Genomic DNA, 19,390 nt, shown 5'->3' with positions numbered 1-19,390 from the left:
GATAGAGAACAGTTTACATCCATTATGGCATACACAATGACATGTCTACTATGTAACTGTTGCCAAAAATGAAGTAGAGTTGTATGTAAGGGAAAACCTCCATAGTACTAAGGCATATCCTGCAGAATGTTTCCCTGGTTAATGTTTTCCCAGTAGAATGACTCTTCATTTATAACACACAAACTTGATAGTGTATATGTGGCTCAATAGCAACTTTTTTTTGGCAAATGTTTGTATAGGAAGGCATTTATATTTACATCCCTAAAACTCAATACAACATTTTAAACCAAATTACTTGGGAGAAAAATGTCTCACATTTTATCCCAAATAAAATCGATAGCTCAGAATTACACATAGAAGTATTGAAAAATCAAGCAAGTGACCCAGACCCTCTAGTACCGAGGGATTCTGGCTGATAAGTACAGTAGAAGTCACTGGGTGAGACCCCCCAGGAAGGCTTTTGTAGGGGAACAGATCCCACTTTCTTGACCTGTTTGGCCTTTTTGCCCCTTGTCCATTCTTCCTGTCTGGAACATTGACGTGTTGCCTAGAGGTGCAGCAAACATCAAACAATTCTGAGGCAACAAAGCTGAAGATGAAAGTCTTTGCACTGTGACAGAGAGGAAAGAAGGGAAGAGGAGGCATACCTAGGGATCCTTGCTACATGAGACATATAAGCCTTTCAGTTGTTCATGCCGCTTTTCTCATATTTTCTGCCATATGCTTCCGAACACAATCCCTATACAATTGTTTTCATTTCTCTCTTTCTAAAAGCAAATGATAAAAATCATGTACCAATGAAGCAAATGATAAAAATTATGTACCAGTAGATGAATCAAATAAAAGAAGAGACAATAAAAAAGAGTAGCTAATTTCCAGATTCCCAGCTGGAGCCCGCAACTGCCTGACCAGTTCTTAATCCTCCCTTCTAATGGATGATCCCCAGAATGGGGGGCTGGGAACAAATTAGCAAGAAATGCAAAACTGCAATAAAAGTTTTTTAAAAATCTAAGTTAAAAAGCAGGTTATAGGGCTTCCCTGGTGGCGCAGTGGTTGAGAATCTGCCTGCTAATGCAGGGGACACGGGTTCGAGCCCTGGTCTGGGAAGATCCCACATGCCGCGGAGCAACTAGGCCCGTGAGCCACAACTACTGAGCCTGCGCGTCTGGAGCCTGTGCTCCGCAGCAAGAGAGGCCACGATGGTGAGAGGCCCGCGCACCGCGATGAAGAGTGGCCCCCGCTTGCCACAACTAGAGAAAGCCCTAACACAGAAACGAAGACCCAACATAGCAATCAATCAATCAATAAAAAATAAATAAATCTTTAAAAAAAAAAACAAACAAAAAAAAACAGGTTATAAACAGTTTTATACTGTACTAGTCAGGAAGCTTTTGGCTGTATGTAACTCAAAATGGTGGAAACATTAATGAAATCTTATTATCTCACTCAGGAAGTTGACAAGTAGAGTATTTCCCAAGTTGGCTGATTCAGCAGCATGATGACATCATCAAGAACTCAAGTCCTTTCCATAGTCCTGCTCTGCCATCTCCAGGTCATTGGCTCATCCTCTTAGTCTCATTCCCCTCATGGTCCCAAGATGACAGCCATTGTTCCAGGAAAGGCACTCTGCTGTCATTGTAGAGGCAGAAAAGACCTTATGTATGTCCTTCTCTGAGACTGAGGAAAACTCTCCCAGAACCTCCATCAAATTTCCCCTCATTGCTCATGACAAGAACTGGGCCATGTGCCCCATTCTTAAGCCAGTCAGTGGCAAGGGGAATGGGAGCATCACCAAGAGTTGAGCCCAGTAGATCTCAGCCCCCGCTGCATGTTAGCAATACCTGCAAAGTCTTGATGCCTGAGCTCACAACAGACCAGTTGTGAGCAGTATCTCTGGGGGTGGGACCTGGGGCTTAGTATATATTTTTGATTCCCTAGGTATTTTTAAAAATATTTAATTAATTTGTTTGTTTACTCATTCATTCATTCCTTTGGTTGCACCAGGTCCCAGTTGTGGCAGGCAGGCTCCCTAGCTGCAGCTCGCAGGCTCCCTAGTTGCGGCTCGCCGGCTCCTTAGTTGTGGCATGAGAACTCTTAGCTGCAGCATGCATGTGGAATCTAGTTCCCTCACCAGGGATCGAACTCGGGTCCCCTGCATTGGGAGCACAGAATCTTAACTACTGCGCCACCAGGGAGTCCCCCCTAGGTATTTTTGATGGGCAGCAGGGGTCAGAACCACTATTTTACACTAATCATAGTTCATCTTCTGGGGCTAGGGAAGGGGCTATTTTCCCTGAAGTATCTGGTCACTAGACACCTGAAGAATATTAAGGTTGTTAGCAGAGAAAATGATGGAAAGTGTTTGTTGTGTAGGCAAATGATAGTGTTTGACATATATGGTGTGGTTTTGTTTTAGGTTAAAAATTATGTAAATATATAATACAACATATATGCCAAGAAAAAATTGTGGAAGACCATGAATCAAACTTTTAATAGTTACTATCATGGTGTGGTGAGGGGGAGAATTAGTTATAGCTGATTTCCACTTATTAATTGAAATTTTACCATGAACATTAATCACATAATCAGAAAAACAATGAAGATACATGCATTTTGAGAAAAAAGATATATTTTTTTTTAAAGAATAAAAGCAGTTGTAAGGGTTGAAATGCTGCTTTATCCCTGTGGGGTAACCTCTGTGGGGCAAGCCCAGTTCCTTGTTCAGGAACTCACTGCTATGAGCTTAGAATTTATTACTGACCCAGCAAGAGTTTCCTCTCTTTCCCACCTGACCAGGAGAAAGGTAAACACTCATCTGGACAGTTCCATTTTCCTCACCAGTGATTGGGTTAAGCCAGGACATGTGATGCAATTGTGGCCAATAAGAGGCTTCTGCTGGGGGTGTGTTGTGTGTTTCTGGGAAATGTTTCTTTACTTTTCAAAGAGACTCAGGAGAAGAGGGTCTCCTCTTCCCCCAGACATATTCTTGACTATGTGTGTTGCCTGGATATTGCAGCCATTATTTTATGATTATATGGGGAAAATGTCCACATGCTGAGGATGACAGAGTTAAAATCCTTGATAACATGTTTTTAAACCTAAAGTATAATTTCCATACAATAAAGTATGAAAATCTTAAGTGTACAGCATGGCTAAATTTTATGTATGTACACACTCATGTAACCACTACCAGATCAAGATACAGAACATTTCCAGCACTCTAGAGGGCTCTCTCCTGCCCCTTCCCAGTCAATAGCCAATACCCACTCTTCTGATTCCTATCTCCATAGATTATTTAACTGCCCTTGAACTTCACATGAATGGATTCATACAGTACATACTGTTCTGTGTTGGGCTTCTTTGTCCAACATGTTTTCTTTGAGATTCATTCGTGTTTTTATGTATATCAATAGTTTATCAAACCAATGTATAGTGTTCCATTGGTACTACAATTTATTTATCCATTTCCTGTTGATAGACATTTGAGTTATTTCCAGTTTTTGGCTGTTATAAAAAGAAAAGGTACTATGAACATTCTATGTACCTATCTTTGGGTGGTTATATGTCCTCATTTCTCTTGTGCATATACCTAGTAGTGAAATCACTGACATAGGGTGAATAGCTATTTATTTAGCTTTAGTCAGATACTGCCAAACAGCTTACCAAAGTGGTTTAACCAGTTTACACTCCCACCAGAAGTGTGATATTTTTGATTGTTCTATATTCTCACCAACACTTGGTCAGCCTTTAATTCTGGTGGGTTAGTAGTGGCATCTGATTGTAGTTTTAGTTTGCATTTCTCTGATGACATTTTCAAGTGCTTTTTGGTCATTTCCTCTTCTAAGAGGTGCCTGTTTAAGTCTTTTTCCCTTTCTTAAAAGTGGGTTGTTTTGTCTTCTGTTATTGATTTGTAGGAGTTTGTTTACATTTTGGATATAAGTCCTTGGTCAGATATACGAAATGCAAGTATCTCCTCTAAGTCTGTAGAGTACTTCTTCACTTGCTTAATAACGTGTTCTTTTTTTTTTTTAATTTTATTTATTTATTTATTTATTTATTTATTTATTTATGTCTGTGTTGGGTCTTCATTTCTGTGCGAGGGCTTTCTCTAGTTGCGGCAAGTGGGGGCCACTCTTCATCGTGGTGTGCGGGCCTCTCACTATCACGGTCTCTTGTTGCAGAGCACAGGCTTCAGACGCGCAGGCTCAGTAGTTGTGGCTCACGGGCCTAGTCGTTCCGCGGCATGTGGGATCTTCCCAGACCAGGGCTCGAACCCGTGTCCCCTGCATTGGCAGGCAGATTCTCAACCACTGCGCCACCAGGGAAGCCCAATAACGTGTTCTGATGAGCATATTATATTTAATGAAGTTCAAATTATCAACGTGTTCAGTATGGTGTTTTTTGTGCTCTGTTTCGGAGATATTTGCTTACCCTCAAGATCACGGGGATATTTTCCTATCTTTTCCTTTACAAGCCTGATTCTTTTTAACATTTACATCATATAGGTCTGTCATCCATACCACATTAATTAATTTTTTTTTAATAAATTCATTTATTTATTTATTTTATTTATCTTTGGCTTCGTTGGGTCTTCGTTGCTGCGTGCGGGCTTTCCCTAGTTGCGGCGAGCAGGGGCTACTCTTCATTGCAGTGCGTGGGCTTCTCATTGCGGTGGCCTCTCATTGCGTAGCAGGGGCTCCAGGCGCACAGGCCTCAGTAGTTGTGCCATGCAGGCTCAGTAGTTGTGGCTCGCAGGCTCTAGAGCGCAGGCTCAGTAGCTGTGGCGCCCGGGCTTAGTTGCTCCACGGCATGTGGGATCTTCCCGGACCAGGGCTTGAACCCGTGTCCCCTGCACTGGCAGGCCGGTTCCCAACCACTGCACCACCAGGGAAGCCCCAACACGTTAATTTTTATGTATAGTGTTGGGTAAAGATTTTTTCCCATACAGATTATTTTCTGTATGGATATCCAGTTTTTCCAGCACCACTGAATTGCAGTGGCACCCTTGTTGTAAGTCAAGTGAACATACATGTCTCAGTTCATTTCCGGATGCCCAATTCTGCTTCATTGGTCTATTTGTCTATCCTTGTATCAATACCACCCTGGCTTAATTACTATAGCTTGATGTTAACCATTGATATCTGGTGGTGTATGTTCTTCTTCAAGATTGTCTAGGCTGCTCTAGGTCCATTGTATTTCCATATAAATTTTAGAATTGACTTGAAAATTTCAATACATAAACTTAGGAATTTGATTGTGATTGTATTAAATCTATAAGTCAATGTAGAGAGGATTGACTTAGCAATATCCTCTTCCAATCCACTTATTTAGATCTTCTTGATGGCTTGGTTGAACATCTGATTTTATTTAATCAACCGTGGAGTTACCTTACATTTGTCTTATTATTATAAACAAGATTATATAAATGTATTACATGTTTTCCTTACTGCTTAAGGCATTTTTTTCTGGTTACTTTCAGCTAAAAACATCTCAACTGATATAACAAACTTGCCTTGTAGGGTGATGGATTAAGCAGAAGGCTTGAATCTATGCTACTCCCTGTGTGGCCATGGTAAGTCACCCAGCTTCTCTGGGCCTATTTCCTTATCCATGGAAACCTCATAGGTTGGAAAGTTCTTCTCTTTTTCATAAACTAGTGAACACTGACTCACTTTTTTTGTCTCAATTGAAGTATCATTTTCTTTGGGACGTCTCCTCTGATTCTTCCAGTAAAACCTAGATATTCTTTTTCTATTCATGCCTTTGAAAGCAATCAGTGCACTGTAATGTCGTTGTTTGCATGTTTGTCTCCATCAGTGCCTTACTAATCAGGGAACAGAGGGTGCACTTAAAGGGCTTAATTGAAGAGAGTTTAATGAAGAGACAATTACAGAGGAATAGACAGGATTAAGGGATGATGAGGTACCCCAGGGACTAGCCATGGAGGCAAGCCATTACCATTCTTGGGTCTGAAGGATAGAGATGAAGGAAGTGTTACTGGAACGCAGTGAGATCTGTAGCTGTGGAGGAGGGGTTGTCCAACAGATACTATGGGCTATAGGGGAACATAGCCATCGCGAGAACCATGGGCAGGTAGGGAGGGGAGAATAAATACCCTACCCTCTTTCTTACCCTCTGATTTCCTTCAGCTCCCATTGGATCAATCCAACCAGAAGACAGAAGGCAAAGGATTCCAGGTGATACAGTCTGTAGAGGTCAGCCTTCTGGGGAACAAACTAGGTCAGCAAGAGTCAGCAAATGGACATAGGAGAAGAAATAGGTAACGGTCAGTATGCTCACCTTCAGTGCAAGCTTCTTGAGAATGGACACTAAGTCTTTGAAAAACAATGTTGCCATAGTTTTTTTACACACCTGTTACAAAAATTTAAATGTTATAGAAAATAAAAGACCCTCTATTATCCCCAGAAATAATGATAGCTATTTGTTATATATCACTTCAGATTTTACATACATGTACACCAAATATGTGGGTCTGTGGAAGACTGTATTTCCAAAAATGACCACAGCAATATTTCTGGTCTTCTACGGTCTTTCTGATATTGGCACTCCCCATCACTAGGTAAATCTATATCCTCTCCCTTTGAACCTGGGGAGGGCCTTGTGACTGCCTTGACAGATGGGATGTGGCAGAAGTGATGCTGCGTGGCTTCCAAGGCCAGGTCATAGAAGGCAAAATGGATTCTCCTGGAAATCTCTTTCTTTTGGGGTGCTAACCATGGGAACCCAGCCACCACATTGTGAGGAACCCCAGCGCACATGAAGAGCCACATGCAAGTGTTCTGGCTGGTTGCCAGATGAGTTCCCAGCTGACAGTCAGCATTAATTGCCGGATGGGGGGAAAGAATGAGCCTCCAGACGATCCCAGCTTCCGGGCTTCGAGCCACCTCAGCTGACGCTGCATGGAGCCGAGGCACGTATCCCCCCAGGCCCTGCCCAAATGGAGGGTTCGTGAGCACAGTAAATGTTGTGTTTGCTTTTTGAGCCACTGAGATTTTGAGTGCTTTGTTACATAGTCATAATAACTAGAACAGAGGCAGTATTAGAGGGTTATGATCTCAGGCTGTGGGACCAGACTTCTTAGTTTCAATGTGATCTCTGTCACTTATTCCCTGTGTAATATTTGGCAAGTTGCTCAAATTCAAATCCTCAATTTCTTCATCTGTAAAATGGGAATAATATTAAAAATCTCAGAGTAGGATTGGTCTATAAAACAATCAGCTTGGTTCTCAGCACATATTAAATTATTATAATTATTGATCACTGATTCCCTCAAAGACCACCAGAAAAAACTTGATGATCAAACAAAACGAAGTATATTAAATTTACTGCAGAAAGGGAGAATAACACCTTGAAAAAGTCTTAGTAGTACCTCCAAGTGAAGACATTAAGGAAGGATACTTACAGGGTTTTAAAGGCTGCACTGGATGATTTTAAGATGGATCACATAAGGCAGGTAGCTGGTTGGAATTGGGCAGAATTTATAAGAACTTTGGATTAGTGAACGCAGAGGGGCAAGGGCATTGAAGTGAGTCTAGATGAGCAAGTTTTCTGTTTTGATAAGTACGGTGTTTAGTTTTTATCTGTCTTATCTTCAAAGAGTGGGTACTTCCTGGAGTAAACCCCTAAACTATTACTTGGTCCCAGTATTATTTAACACAGGAACAGAAAAGTATGTTGTTTTCAGTTCTCATTAATATAAATTTCTTTTCATGGAAAAGGGCTCATAGCCTACCCCACCTATTATATTGAAACTTTCCTTTTCATTGAACAACATATCTTGGATAGCTTTCCTTATAGAACATATCAATTAATTTAATTCTTTTTAACATCTGCTTGATATTCACTGGTATAGCTGCAACGTGACTTGTCTGCCCTTTCACATATCAACAGACACCTGGTGTGTATATGTAGTCAGGTGGGGGGCCCAGACCCTCAGAACAGTGTCTGACACAGAGTAGGCACTTAGAAAGGGTTTGCTATTGAAAGGAGAGTGTACCTGAAGTCTGTAAAATGCCATATACATGTAAGGTAAGGATGGATGGTTGGGCTTCCTCATTACCACATCTTATCCCATCCCACTTTTGTCATCTATGTTAGGAATCACCTCAGGATGCACGCGGCATGAAAGAGGTCCAGAAGCCCTTATGTGCTCACAGTGAGGAACAGAAGAGATTGCTGAGATGCAGGAAAAACAGTGAGTGTGAGGAGCGGTAGGGTGGCCAGCCAAGGCGGGGCTGGATGGAGGATGCAGCTGAGATTCAGAGGTGCTCAGGCGCCCAGGAGAGAGGTGGTGGCATTGAGTCAATGCCAGTGAGAACGGATCACGAGTTTCAGTGGCCATGGACTTTAGCAACTTGTGCCATCAGGCCCTCACTGAGCAGGCAGGGCAAGGGGTACCTCATGAAACCAGCAAGGACTCAAAACACAACAGGAGGGCCACCTCTCCCCATTGCCACGAGGACATTTCCCCTACATCCAGATATCATCTTCAGGAGAAGGAAGCCAAAGAGGAAACATTTGAAGAAGAAATGGCAGCCCCAGAGGGGTTTTAAATTGAAAATCAGACACAACATTTATGAAAATGAAGCTGATACAAAATGAAAATATAGGTTTTCAACTAGGGGTGGTAGCATACCAATAGGAGTCATTCAGAAATAGGTGGGGCATTTTCCCCCACTTTTTTATCATGAAAATTTTCAAACAGAAATGTAAAAAAAAAAATTGAACAAATACACATACATCATCACTTAGATCTTTCAATTGTCATGGGGAATTTTTTGGGCATAATTGTTTTATCTATTTTTTCTGAAGTAGTTTAAAGTAAATTACAAACAGTCTGACATTTCACCCCAAATGCATCTCTGAAAAATAAGAACATTTTTCTGCATAATGCAGGGGTGTTCTTTGTTGGCAGTGGGGAGTGCTCCTGGCAGGTACATAGGCGAGGGGCAATGCAGGGCTCACTTCAGCTCAGGGAAGAATCGTCTGGCCCAAACTCTGACAGCATCAGAGCATCAGAAGTGAAATTGTGCCTGTCTGTGGGCCAAGACCTTAAGAGACTGGAAGCTCCATATTCTGCCTTTTGCACTTGCTCTTAGAAGGCAGCTGCCATGCTGTGAGGAAGCCCAAGCAGCCCTGTGGAGAGGTCCATGTAGAGATAATGTAGGCCACTGGTCTACAGCCCCAGTTGAACTCCTAGCCATCAGTTAGCACCAGCCTGCTACCCATGGGAGTGGGCCATCTTGGAAGTGAATCCTCCAGCTCTACTCTAACTGCCCCAGCTCATGCTTCATGGAGCAGAGATAAGCCAACTCTGCTAATCCCTGCCCAAATCACAAATTTGTGAGCAAAGTAATTGACTATTGTTATTTTAAGTCACTACATTTTGGAATGGTTTATTATGCAGTATTAGATAACCAGAATACCACTGTTTTCTGAGCTGATCTAATAAGCCGAATTATATGTGGAACCTTTCACACATGCTGTGTCCTTTAGTCCTCATATTTCCCTCTAAGGTAAGAAAAACAATAGCTAACATTTACTGAGTGCTTGCTATATGCCTACTGCAGTTCAAAATCCTTTTCCAATTCACTTAATTTAATTGTTCCAGGAACCCTGTTTCATAGGTACTCTTATCCTCCTTTTACAGATTTGGAAAACAGGCACAGAGAAATTGGAGAACTTGCCCCAAACCATGCAGGAGGAGGCAGAACCAAGGACTCAGCTGTCTGATTTGAAAGCCAGCAATCCTAACCACTATAATTTTCTGCCTCTCAGACAGAGGGTTGATGAGAAGGGTCTCAGAGAGGTGAAGTGACTTCCCCAATGTTGCATAGCTAATGGGTGACTTTAGACCACTTATCCTCTGGGTTCCTCCATTGACGCTGCCATGGCCCTGACAGCACTGCCTGCCTTTTGGGTTTATTTCTGTGTGAGCCATGGCTGGCTCTCAATCTGCAATGGTATTCCCTAGCTTGATCTGCTTCCTTACTCTGCAGCTGTGGTACCCAGTGACCTTTGGCTGTTCCCACACTTTCAATTCCATCCTCAAAGCACAGGATTTTTCCAATCAAGAAAGTTCTTTAGAAGAATGTGCCTCAGGCTCAGAAGGACTTTCCAACAGAAATTTCCAACATTCCAAGGATAGTTTGTGCTTTGAGCACTGCCTGGCTGCAGACCTCTCGCCCTTCCTGCTGGTCTCTGCCCTCTCCTACACCTTCCTCTGTCTGCTTTGCAAATGAGGGGTAGGGGTGAGCCGGGCAGGATATCAGGGATAAGAGAAAGTGAACATGAGCTCTACTGTCACACAGACCTGTGACCTAGGGCAACTGTTAAACCTCTCTGAACCCCTACTTACTTACCTGTAAAATGGGATTTTGAATAACCTCTTCCTCGTAGGGTTGTTGTGAGGATTAAATGAGGCAGTATATGTGTTTCCCAGAGCTCCTTTCAATGTAGGCCTTGTTGCCTGTAGCTCCACGATTGACTGTAACTCCCACACTTATGAGAGAATATCTAGAGGCTGCTGCAGGACCCCTTGTGGCCGTCACTGGAGCCCATGTGTCTGTCCACTAGTGCAGAGGAGCACAATGGGCCTTCTGCTTCTCTTCTGCTTCCCAGATCTGATGTGAGTGCCTTTCGTTGGCAGATCCCACGTGCAAACCTGTTGGCAAGGGATTCCTGGGAATGTCCCCTCCATGATTCCGGTCCCTGCTACGGGGGAGAGTGTAGACAGGGAGGAATGGTGCTGAGTTGCCAACAAGAAATCTAGCATATTTTCATTTCTAAAGAACTAATGGGCAAGGGCAATGCTTAACCCAGATGGGGACCAACAGTCCTCATCAGATGAAGGTGCAAGAGGCATGTTGATGTGTGGAAGAGAGTGAAGGGGAGTGGGGCTTACCTTGTGAGAAGCAGAGAAAGCCGCAAAGGCTGGTGTCTGGGTCTCAGGCTCTTTGGAGCTGGGTTTGAACATGTGACCTGGCTCAGCCAATAAGATGTGTCCTATGCTTCAAATCAGAGGCTGGGAAAACAGAGATGAGGGAGGGGTGGAGAACTTGTGGCAGAGGCAGCAATGACTACAGTACCCCATTTCCGGGGAGCAGTGGTACATTCCAAGCCTGCAGTATGTCCAGTGAGCAGTTCTGGCGGGGCGGTGGTGTGCAGGACCGGGGCCCGGAACCACACGGAAGCAGTGTTCTCATTAGACTAGCTCTGTGGCACAGTTCAGGCTGTGTTTTTGGTTGCAGAGTTTCCAAGTCTAGTTCTCTAGGCTTCCCCTTCCCAGTGATTCATTGGGTTAACTAATATCTTTTCAGTGAGCTCATTTTCTGCTTAAATTAGTCAAGGTTGGATCTGTTGCTTGCCACCAAGTAAATGACTGTAGTGAACTCAGAAAGCCATTGTGAAGATTAAATGTAAAGAACTTAGCACAGGTCCTGATACATCACAAGCACCCAGTATTAGTCAGGTTCTGCTGCAGATAACCAGACCAGGTTAAACTGAAAGAGACTTAATACAGGGGATTAGGTGCTTGCAGGATTGTTGGATGTGCTGGACAAGCAGGTTCTGGATAGAACTTCCAGGAATGTCTCCCAGAATATATCAACAAGATTGGTGCACCAAGGGAGCTTCTAAATCCTCTATGGTTGGGAGGATGGAGCTTCAGGAAGTCCCTGTCCCAATTGCTGGCTCCAGGACCACGTTCCCTCAGCTGAGAGGTACAGATCAGGAAACGGTGCTACTACTGTTGGTTCCAGGACCACGCTGCCTCTGCCTTGATTGATGGCAAGAGAACAGATGTCCATAACCTTCCTCTCAGTAATACAGAGCAAGGCACCCATCGCTGGACCTCTGCTATCACTGCTGCAGGAAAAAACAAATGCTCCCAGCATATGCTTACCAGTGCAGAGAGTGGAAATATGTTCTCCACCTCACTTCTGGCTTCCAAACAGTGCATCCATTTTTGGAAGATAGGTGTCTCAAGGACCCAATGTGTAGACTTGAGTTTGCCAACTTTTGATCTGCAATAAAGCATGCACAAATGGAGCTGAGTGAGCCAACCCATGATGTCAGAAACACACCCCAAATATAAGAATCACTTTTCCTGCTTAGTGCATTGCTTGCACTTACCTACTCTCGCTTTTGGTGCCCTGCTTTGCTGGTACCCTAAGCACATGCTCAGTCTGCCCCTGCTAGACTAAGAACCCAATGAGGAAAAGGTGAGCAGCCACAGCTTGTCTCTTCCAAGGCAGAGAGACAGAAAGTGGGCAGAATGTCCATTTCTTCTGTGCTCAGATAAACTAGTTTGATAGAACAAAGAGCCTTGCCATGTCGCTTGTCTCTTCAAGCCTTGAGGCCTAGACTCAAAATTAATTCCGCCAAGGAGGTGCTCAAGAGGTGATGCTTCATGATGCCTCTGGGACATGTGTGGGCCGAAGAGACCAAAGCCTGGGGTAGGTAGAAAAAAGACTTCTCCCACCCATCTGAGCTATCTTGGTGGGACACCAATTAAGAAGGCAGAGGTGAAGTAGAAGACCTGCCAGTTCCTGGCAGCAGCTTCTCCCACAGCAAATCTGGGTCATGTCTGAGGGAGGATGCTGATTGAGGCATCTGGCACCTGAGCTCTGAAATAAGCACAACTGGGCAGCGTGTCAGAATCAGCCCTTGGCAGCGCAGGGCAGCGTAGAGGTTAAGAACAAGGGCCCTGGAGTCAGACAGACACGGTGCTTATGTGCTCAGGGAGTGGATGAAGTGACTTAAGCCCTCTGAGCCTTTGTTTCCTCTTCTGTATAAGGAGGTTAATACCTGTATCGTGGGTGTGGGTAGCACTGAGTGTAGTGTCTGACACTGAGTAAGTCCTCCATATGGTGAAGCAATTATTAAAATGAAAAAAGGGAAGGGAATGGACGCATACTGAGGGCCTGCTGTGTGTCAGGCACTTGATTTATACCACCTCCTTTCATCTTCATAGCAGCTCAGGACCTCCAAGTTACCAATAGTAACCCCTGGAGTGTGCAGTTCAGCAGCACAGAGGCAGCCCTGTGAGGTGGAAATTCTCCTTCCTATGTTGTAGAGAAAGAAACGTCGGCATAACAGACACTTTTGGGGCCTCACCTGTATCCTTTTGCCCTCACCACCTCAGCAAATTCCGACGGCTGACACCTGCATTTCTTTGCCCAAGGATTTCCTGTTGCTGTCAGGCTGTCAGGCTGGGAGGACTGGGACATTAACAATCCCCTTCCCAGCAGCTTTCAACCACTGACGACTGATGGGCGTTTGTGCAGAAATACCCTGTCTGCCTTGACCCAGGGGGATAACCCTGAGGTGTCAGTGCTGCACTGTCTCTCAAAAATCCCCAATGGGATTAAGCTTCCTATCTCATAAGACATATTTATCCTTGTTACAAGGGAAGAAGTTCTCACCCTTTCCCCAAAGTGAGGAGAAGCATGATCCCCATGGTCATGGTATCCATTGCTAGTTTGTTTTTTTTAAACTTTATATTGGAGTATAGTTGACTAAAAATGTTGTGTTAGTTTCAGGTGTACAGCAAAGTAATTCAGTTATACATATACATGTATCAATTCTTTTCCCATTTAGGTTATTACAGAATATTGAGCAGAGTTCCCTGTGTCCATTGCTAGTTATATTAATTGTTCTTCACAATCCCACGGAAAAGTCTGTTACCTAAAGACCGAATTGTAAAATGAAGGTTAAAATTTTACATAAGACAAAAATAAGAAGAATAAAGTAGCATATAAAAATAAGCACAGGGACTTCCCTGGTGGCACAGTGGTTAAGAATCTGCCTGCCAATGCAGGGGACATGGATTCGACCCCTGGTCCGGGAAGATCCCACATGCCACGGAGCAGCTAAGCCCATGAACCACAACTACTGAGCCTGCGCTCTAGAGCCCATGAGCCACAACTACTGAGCCTGCATGCCACAACTACTGAAGCCCGTGCGCCTAGAGCCCGTGCTTCGCAACAAGGGAAGCCACCACAATGAGAAGCCCATACACCACAACGAAGAATAGTCCCCGCTGGCCGCAACTAGAGAAAACCTGTGCGCAGCAACGAAGACCCAAAACAGCCAAAAATAAATGAAAGAATAAATAAATAAATAAATAAATAAAATTAAAAAAATAAAAAAAAAGCACATATATATAACAAGCAAAGAGAATATATGCAGAGTTCCATATATTACAGTCTTTGACTGTAATTGGTCGTGAGCTCACAGTTGATGTCTATGGCTTCCTTCTTTGCTACATATTCTTCATTTTCCTTGCTCTCAGACAGAACCTGAGCTAATTAAAATTCTTCATTTGATGGAGTGACCCAAACCATCCTTCTCAAAGGGTCTGAGTCCCCGATTATTCTACTTTTTGTTTGTTCATTTGCTATAGTTTTACTTTAACATTGATGACCCAGAAAATCCACTGCATTCTAGACATAGTTCTTCTTGTCCCCATTTTTTAGGAGCAATCCAGTTTCCTCTTGGTTATCAAGATCAATCATTCCATCCTGTAAATAACCCCCTTTCTGCTGATTGCTTCAGTGGCATAAGGAGCTCAAAACTGCCAGGTTAACAGTATCATCTTCCAATTCAATGGAACTGTTCTTGTGTCCTCTGGTTGAAGTATTCCCACCCTGGAGGCTAAGACCTCCAAACCACCAGAGTTCAAGGTTCCTGAGTTGCGAAGTAGGTTATTGGGTATAATAGTGAGAGGAGACACTTCTACTTCTATCTCTTTATTATTTATGTTTCTTCATAACCAAGCTCAGTGGTCTCTGATTCAAAGCACATACAGTATCCTGTAAGACAGAACCCATTCCTTTCAGGATGTCGACTCACAACTGGTGCAGTAACTGAGTCTTCGGCAAGCTATTCCACCTTCCAATTAGTCCAGCCACTTCCATGTGATAGGGTATGTGGCAAGAGCAATTAATTCCATGGGCATGATTCCATTTCTGCACTTTCTTTGCTATAAAATGAGTTCCTTGATCAGAATTAATACTACTGGGAATGCCAAGATGGTAGCTAAAGCATTCAGTGAGTCCACAGATGATGATTCTGGCGGATGCATTATGGTCAGAGAAGGCAAATCGATATCCAGAACATGTACCTTTTCCCAGGAGGATGGATCTCAGCTCCTTCCAAGATGGAAGAGATCCAATGTAGTCAACCTGATACCAGGTGTTTGGCTAGTTTCCCCAAGGAATGGTGTCTATTGGGAACTCAGTTTGATCTCTTCTCTTGATAGATTAGGCACTCAGCAGTAGCTTTAGCCAAGTTGACCTTATGGGGAAATTCCTGTTGTTGATCCTATGCATAGCTTCCACTTCTGTCTCCATGGCAACTTTGTTAATGGACTCATTAAGCATGCACTGGGTTGGCTTGGGAAAGAGAATGACTGACATTCACTGAATGCATCATTTGGTCTACCTGATTATTAAGAACCTCCTCTGCAGTGGATACCCTTTGTGGAGGCATTCATATGGGCACAAATATCCTCATGGTGTGCGCCCATTCTGAGGGGGTCCATTCATATGCTTCTTCCCCAGACTTCTTTTTTACCAATCTTCCAATTACGTTTCTTCTAAGTTCATGACCATATGGCCAAAATATATGGTCTGCCCATGGATTAATATAGATCCTTCTGGCCTTCTCTCACTCTAGACATAGTAGACAGCCAGATGTATTACTTGAAATTTTGCCCATTGGGAAGATTTTCCTTTATTATTGCCCTTCAGGATCACCCATGAATAGGGCTGTTGTGCAGCGGTTGTCCACATTGAGGTGGCACCAGAATTTTTTGCATACTCATCTGTAAAAGAGATTTGAGTTTTCTCTCACTTAGTCAACTGGTTATTAAAAAAAACACCCCAGGAAGCCAAAGGCATTGATTAAGAGAGGGGAGGTGATGCAATAGAAGTTGATGTCAAAGGAGTCTGAGCCATCTGCTTGTGCAACCTACTTGTACCTTCTGGACCTGTGCAAGCTTGGCCACTTATACACTGTTTCCATTTTATGACAGATTTATATTGCATATGTGCAAGCTTATGTTTAGATGGGTCAGGCAACACCCAGTTCATGATGAGAAGCTCAGGCCATATGTCCTGTGATTAGGTGTTCAGTCTCTACTAAGGCCCAGTGGCAAGTCAGAAGCTGTTTCTAAAAAGGAGAATAGAACAGAACAGATGTGGAAGAGGTCATAGATTTGCTCCAAAATCCTAGGGGTCTGTGCTGTGATTCTCCTATTGGTACTTTTCAGAGGCTCCACAGAGCATCCCTATTTGCCAGAGGCACTTCAAATATCATTAGATATGCTAGATCATAAGGCCAAACTGGTAGAGTGGCTTCTATTGCAGCCCAAACTTGCTGTAGAGCCTTCTCTTGCTCTGGTTTTCACTTGAAACTGACTTACAGATAACTCTTAGATGGGTCCAATCTCACACTTAAATGTGATATATATATCATCTCCAAAGTCCAAAAAAGGCCTACTAAGTATTGTATCTATTTTCATTGTAAGTGGTGCAAGGTGGAGTAACCTATTTTTCACCTTAGAGGAGATAATCTTGACATACTTCAGACCATTGAATCCCTAACACTTTATCTCTCACCCTTTGTTCATATATGTCCTTCTAAGGTGTCTAAAATACTTGTTACTTTCTGTTCATCAGATCCAGCGAGCAAAATGTCATCAATACAGTGGCCCAGTGTGATGCTTTGCGGACTCTCAAGACAGTCAAGATCTCTGTGGATTATGTTATGGCAGAGAACAAGAGAATTGATGTATTCTTGAGGCATGGCTGGGAAGGTAGACTGTTGTCCCTGATAGGTAAAAGCAAGCTGCTTCTGATTGTCCTTATACATTGGTATGGGGTGCAGGGAGGCATTAGGCAATTTAATAGCTGCTTACTAAGTGCCGGGGCCGTGTTGATTGTTCCAGTAAAGATACTACACCTGAAACAGCAACTTTGGTGGGAATCACCACCTGATGAAGTTTATAATAGTTAGGATCTCATTTTTCAAGATCCATCTGACTTCTGCATAGGAGAAACTGGAAAGCTAAATGGGAGATATAATAAGTAACAGTATTCCTACTTTTTTCAAGATTTCAAAGGCATTAATCTTTGCAATTTCCCCAGTGATGTGGTATTGCTTCAGGTTCACCACAGCAGTAAGAGGGGAAGTTCCAAGTGTTTCTACTTAGTCTTTCCTACCATAATGATCCTCATCCCATTGCTCAGAGAGCCAATATGGGGATTCTGCAAGTTGTCAAATGTGTCTATTTAAATGACAAATTTAGAGACTGAGAACATAACCCACGGGGTAGATTTGTGGACAGACTAGGTCTACCATGAGTCTGACTTGAGCTGAAATGCTATCACTTGACACTACAACCCCCATTTTGGGCCACAGTAGCATTTTGGGTCCCCAGGAATTAGCATCAGTTCAGAGCCCGTGGATAGTAATCTCTGAAAATTTCTTTTTCCTCCTAACACAGTCACTCTAGCAAATGGCTGCAGGTCCTTTGGGGGAATGCTTAGAGGAAGATTCACTGTGTGTACCTGAGACAATAGCGCAGAGCCATTCTTCAGTAATACCCCACATCCCCTACAATAGAAGGGCTCTTTGCGTGTGAATTGACTTAGGTTTCAAAACTAAGTGAGAGCCATGACTCTTCACAGTCGAGACTGCCAGATTTTTGGCTACCAGATCTAGAATGTTTCCTGTTACAGAAGTCAAACAGTTCTCTAGTAGGGTGCCCATCTATTTCATTCCTAGGACTCCATGATCAATTAAACATTATCAAAGACCTCTGTGGACCAAGACATTCTAATTACTGGGACATTCCCTACTGCCCTTTAAGATAGATGTGCCCACCTGGTCTTAGTTAAGTGCTGCCATTTGTCTTCTGCTACTTCAGGATCCCATCATTTTCATTGGAATCAGGGAGCCTGTATCAATGGTGACATTACCTGTGGTTGAATCTGTCATTCAAAGAGATCAACCACAGAGCTTTCAGGGACACATATACTCCCCTCTTGAGGCCTTAGTCAAGTCAGTGTCTCCTGGGCCTTCTCATGGAACGCAGTTGGTGGGCGGGTGTGCAGGCTGCACATGATAAATCCAGTCAAAACTTCTCATGTCCCTACGCCTTTGAATTTCCTACTCCATATAATTCAGGTATAGAAAATCCAGGCTCTGGCATCCCAATCTCATTAGATGACATTCACTGTTGGTTCAAGTTTTAGTCAGTCACCAAGTAAGCAGTTAGAGACATCTCCAGGGGCATGAGATGACACATTAGATCTGGAGTCTCTATTAAGATCAACAGTGTCAATGAATTTGCTCACTCTGGTGCTCTTGGTCTCCTTATTCATGAACAGGGGCTGGTTGTCCTTCTGCAGCCATCACTCAGGACCCTGTTCACACCTTAGGTGTGTCTTTTAAAAAACAATAATTAGGGACTTCCCTGGTGGTCCAGTGGTAAAGAATCTGCCTTCCAACGCAGGGGACGTGGGTTCAATCCCTGGTCGGGGAACTAAGATCCCACATGCCGTGGGGCAACTAAGCCTGTGTGCCCCAACTACTGAGCTCACGTGCCTCAAAGAGAGAGCCTGCATGCCACAAACTACAGAGCTCACACGCCCTGGAGCCCGCGCTCCGCAACTGGAGAGAGAAAACCCGCACGCCACAAATGGAGAGAAACACGAGCAGACAGCACGCCGTAACGATAAAATCCCGCATGCCTAAGATCCCGTGTGTTGCAACTAAAACCCGACGCAGCCAAAAAAAAAAAAAAAAAAGAAAGAAGGAAAGAAAATGTTTTTATTGAGGTATAACTGACATAAACATTATATTGTGTACGACATAATCATTCGCTATTTGTATGTATTGCGAAATGATCACCATTTCGATTCCACATATAAGTGAGATCATGTGTGAATTTCTGTTCCACTGGGTCCCCAATGATGCCTCTGCCCACTCACCTGACTGTCCCTGTCTCCTTCCCCGTATGAATCTATGAGGCCATAAAATATTCTAACTGGCAGGAATTGTAGGTATACATTTGGAAGTTGTCTGTGTATACTTATGGCTCATATAAATGATACAAAGAGAGCAACGAGAATGATCCTGTAAGATGCCACCCTTCTGCTGCCTCCCCTTCTAACTAGCTCTTGAATCTGCCCACTTCTCTATCCTCACTTCCACACGCCAGCCCAGGCACCTTCATCTCTTATCTCTTACCTGTAAAGGTGTTCTAATTGTCCTCCAGCATATCTATTCTCTCTCTGTAGCAAATGTGTTGTTTTTAAAAGTTATTATTCATAAACAATAAAATTCACTGAACACTATATAG

The 19,390-nt window shown here is 43.4% G+C and overlaps 1 protein-coding gene across 3 annotated transcripts in view; it reads left to right on the top strand.

The window, feature by feature from the left end:
• The window catches only part of PDYN (prodynorphin), a 106,170-nt gene that overhangs the window by 32,937 nt on the left and 53,843 nt on the right, over positions 1-19,390 (top strand). The window contains exons 2-4 of one of the 3 annotated variants that reach the window (XR_014235943.1): positions 5,480-5,572; positions 6,150-8,215; positions 16,704-16,992. The exons of 1 other annotated variant lie outside the window; for it this stretch is intronic. Coding sequence is in view for 1 of the 2 variants with exons in the window: in XM_082361479.1 (XP_082217605.1) it covers positions 8,202-8,215 (14 nt within the window). In the remaining variant the exon portion in view is untranslated. Of the gene's footprint in view, positions 1-5,479; positions 5,573-6,149; positions 8,216-16,703; positions 16,993-19,390 lie in introns of those variants that run through there. One more of the 3 variants, XM_082361479.1, reaches the window with a different exon arrangement.

The sequence above is a fragment of the Balaenoptera borealis genome (genome assembly GCF_965194805.1).
Source record: "Balaenoptera borealis genome assembly, chromosome: 16".
NCBI classification, from domain to species: Eukaryota; Metazoa; Chordata; class Mammalia; order Artiodactyla; family Balaenopteridae; genus Balaenoptera; species Balaenoptera borealis.
Note: the sequence above shows the minus strand (reverse complement) of the source record. Positions and strands in the feature narration are given on the sequence as shown.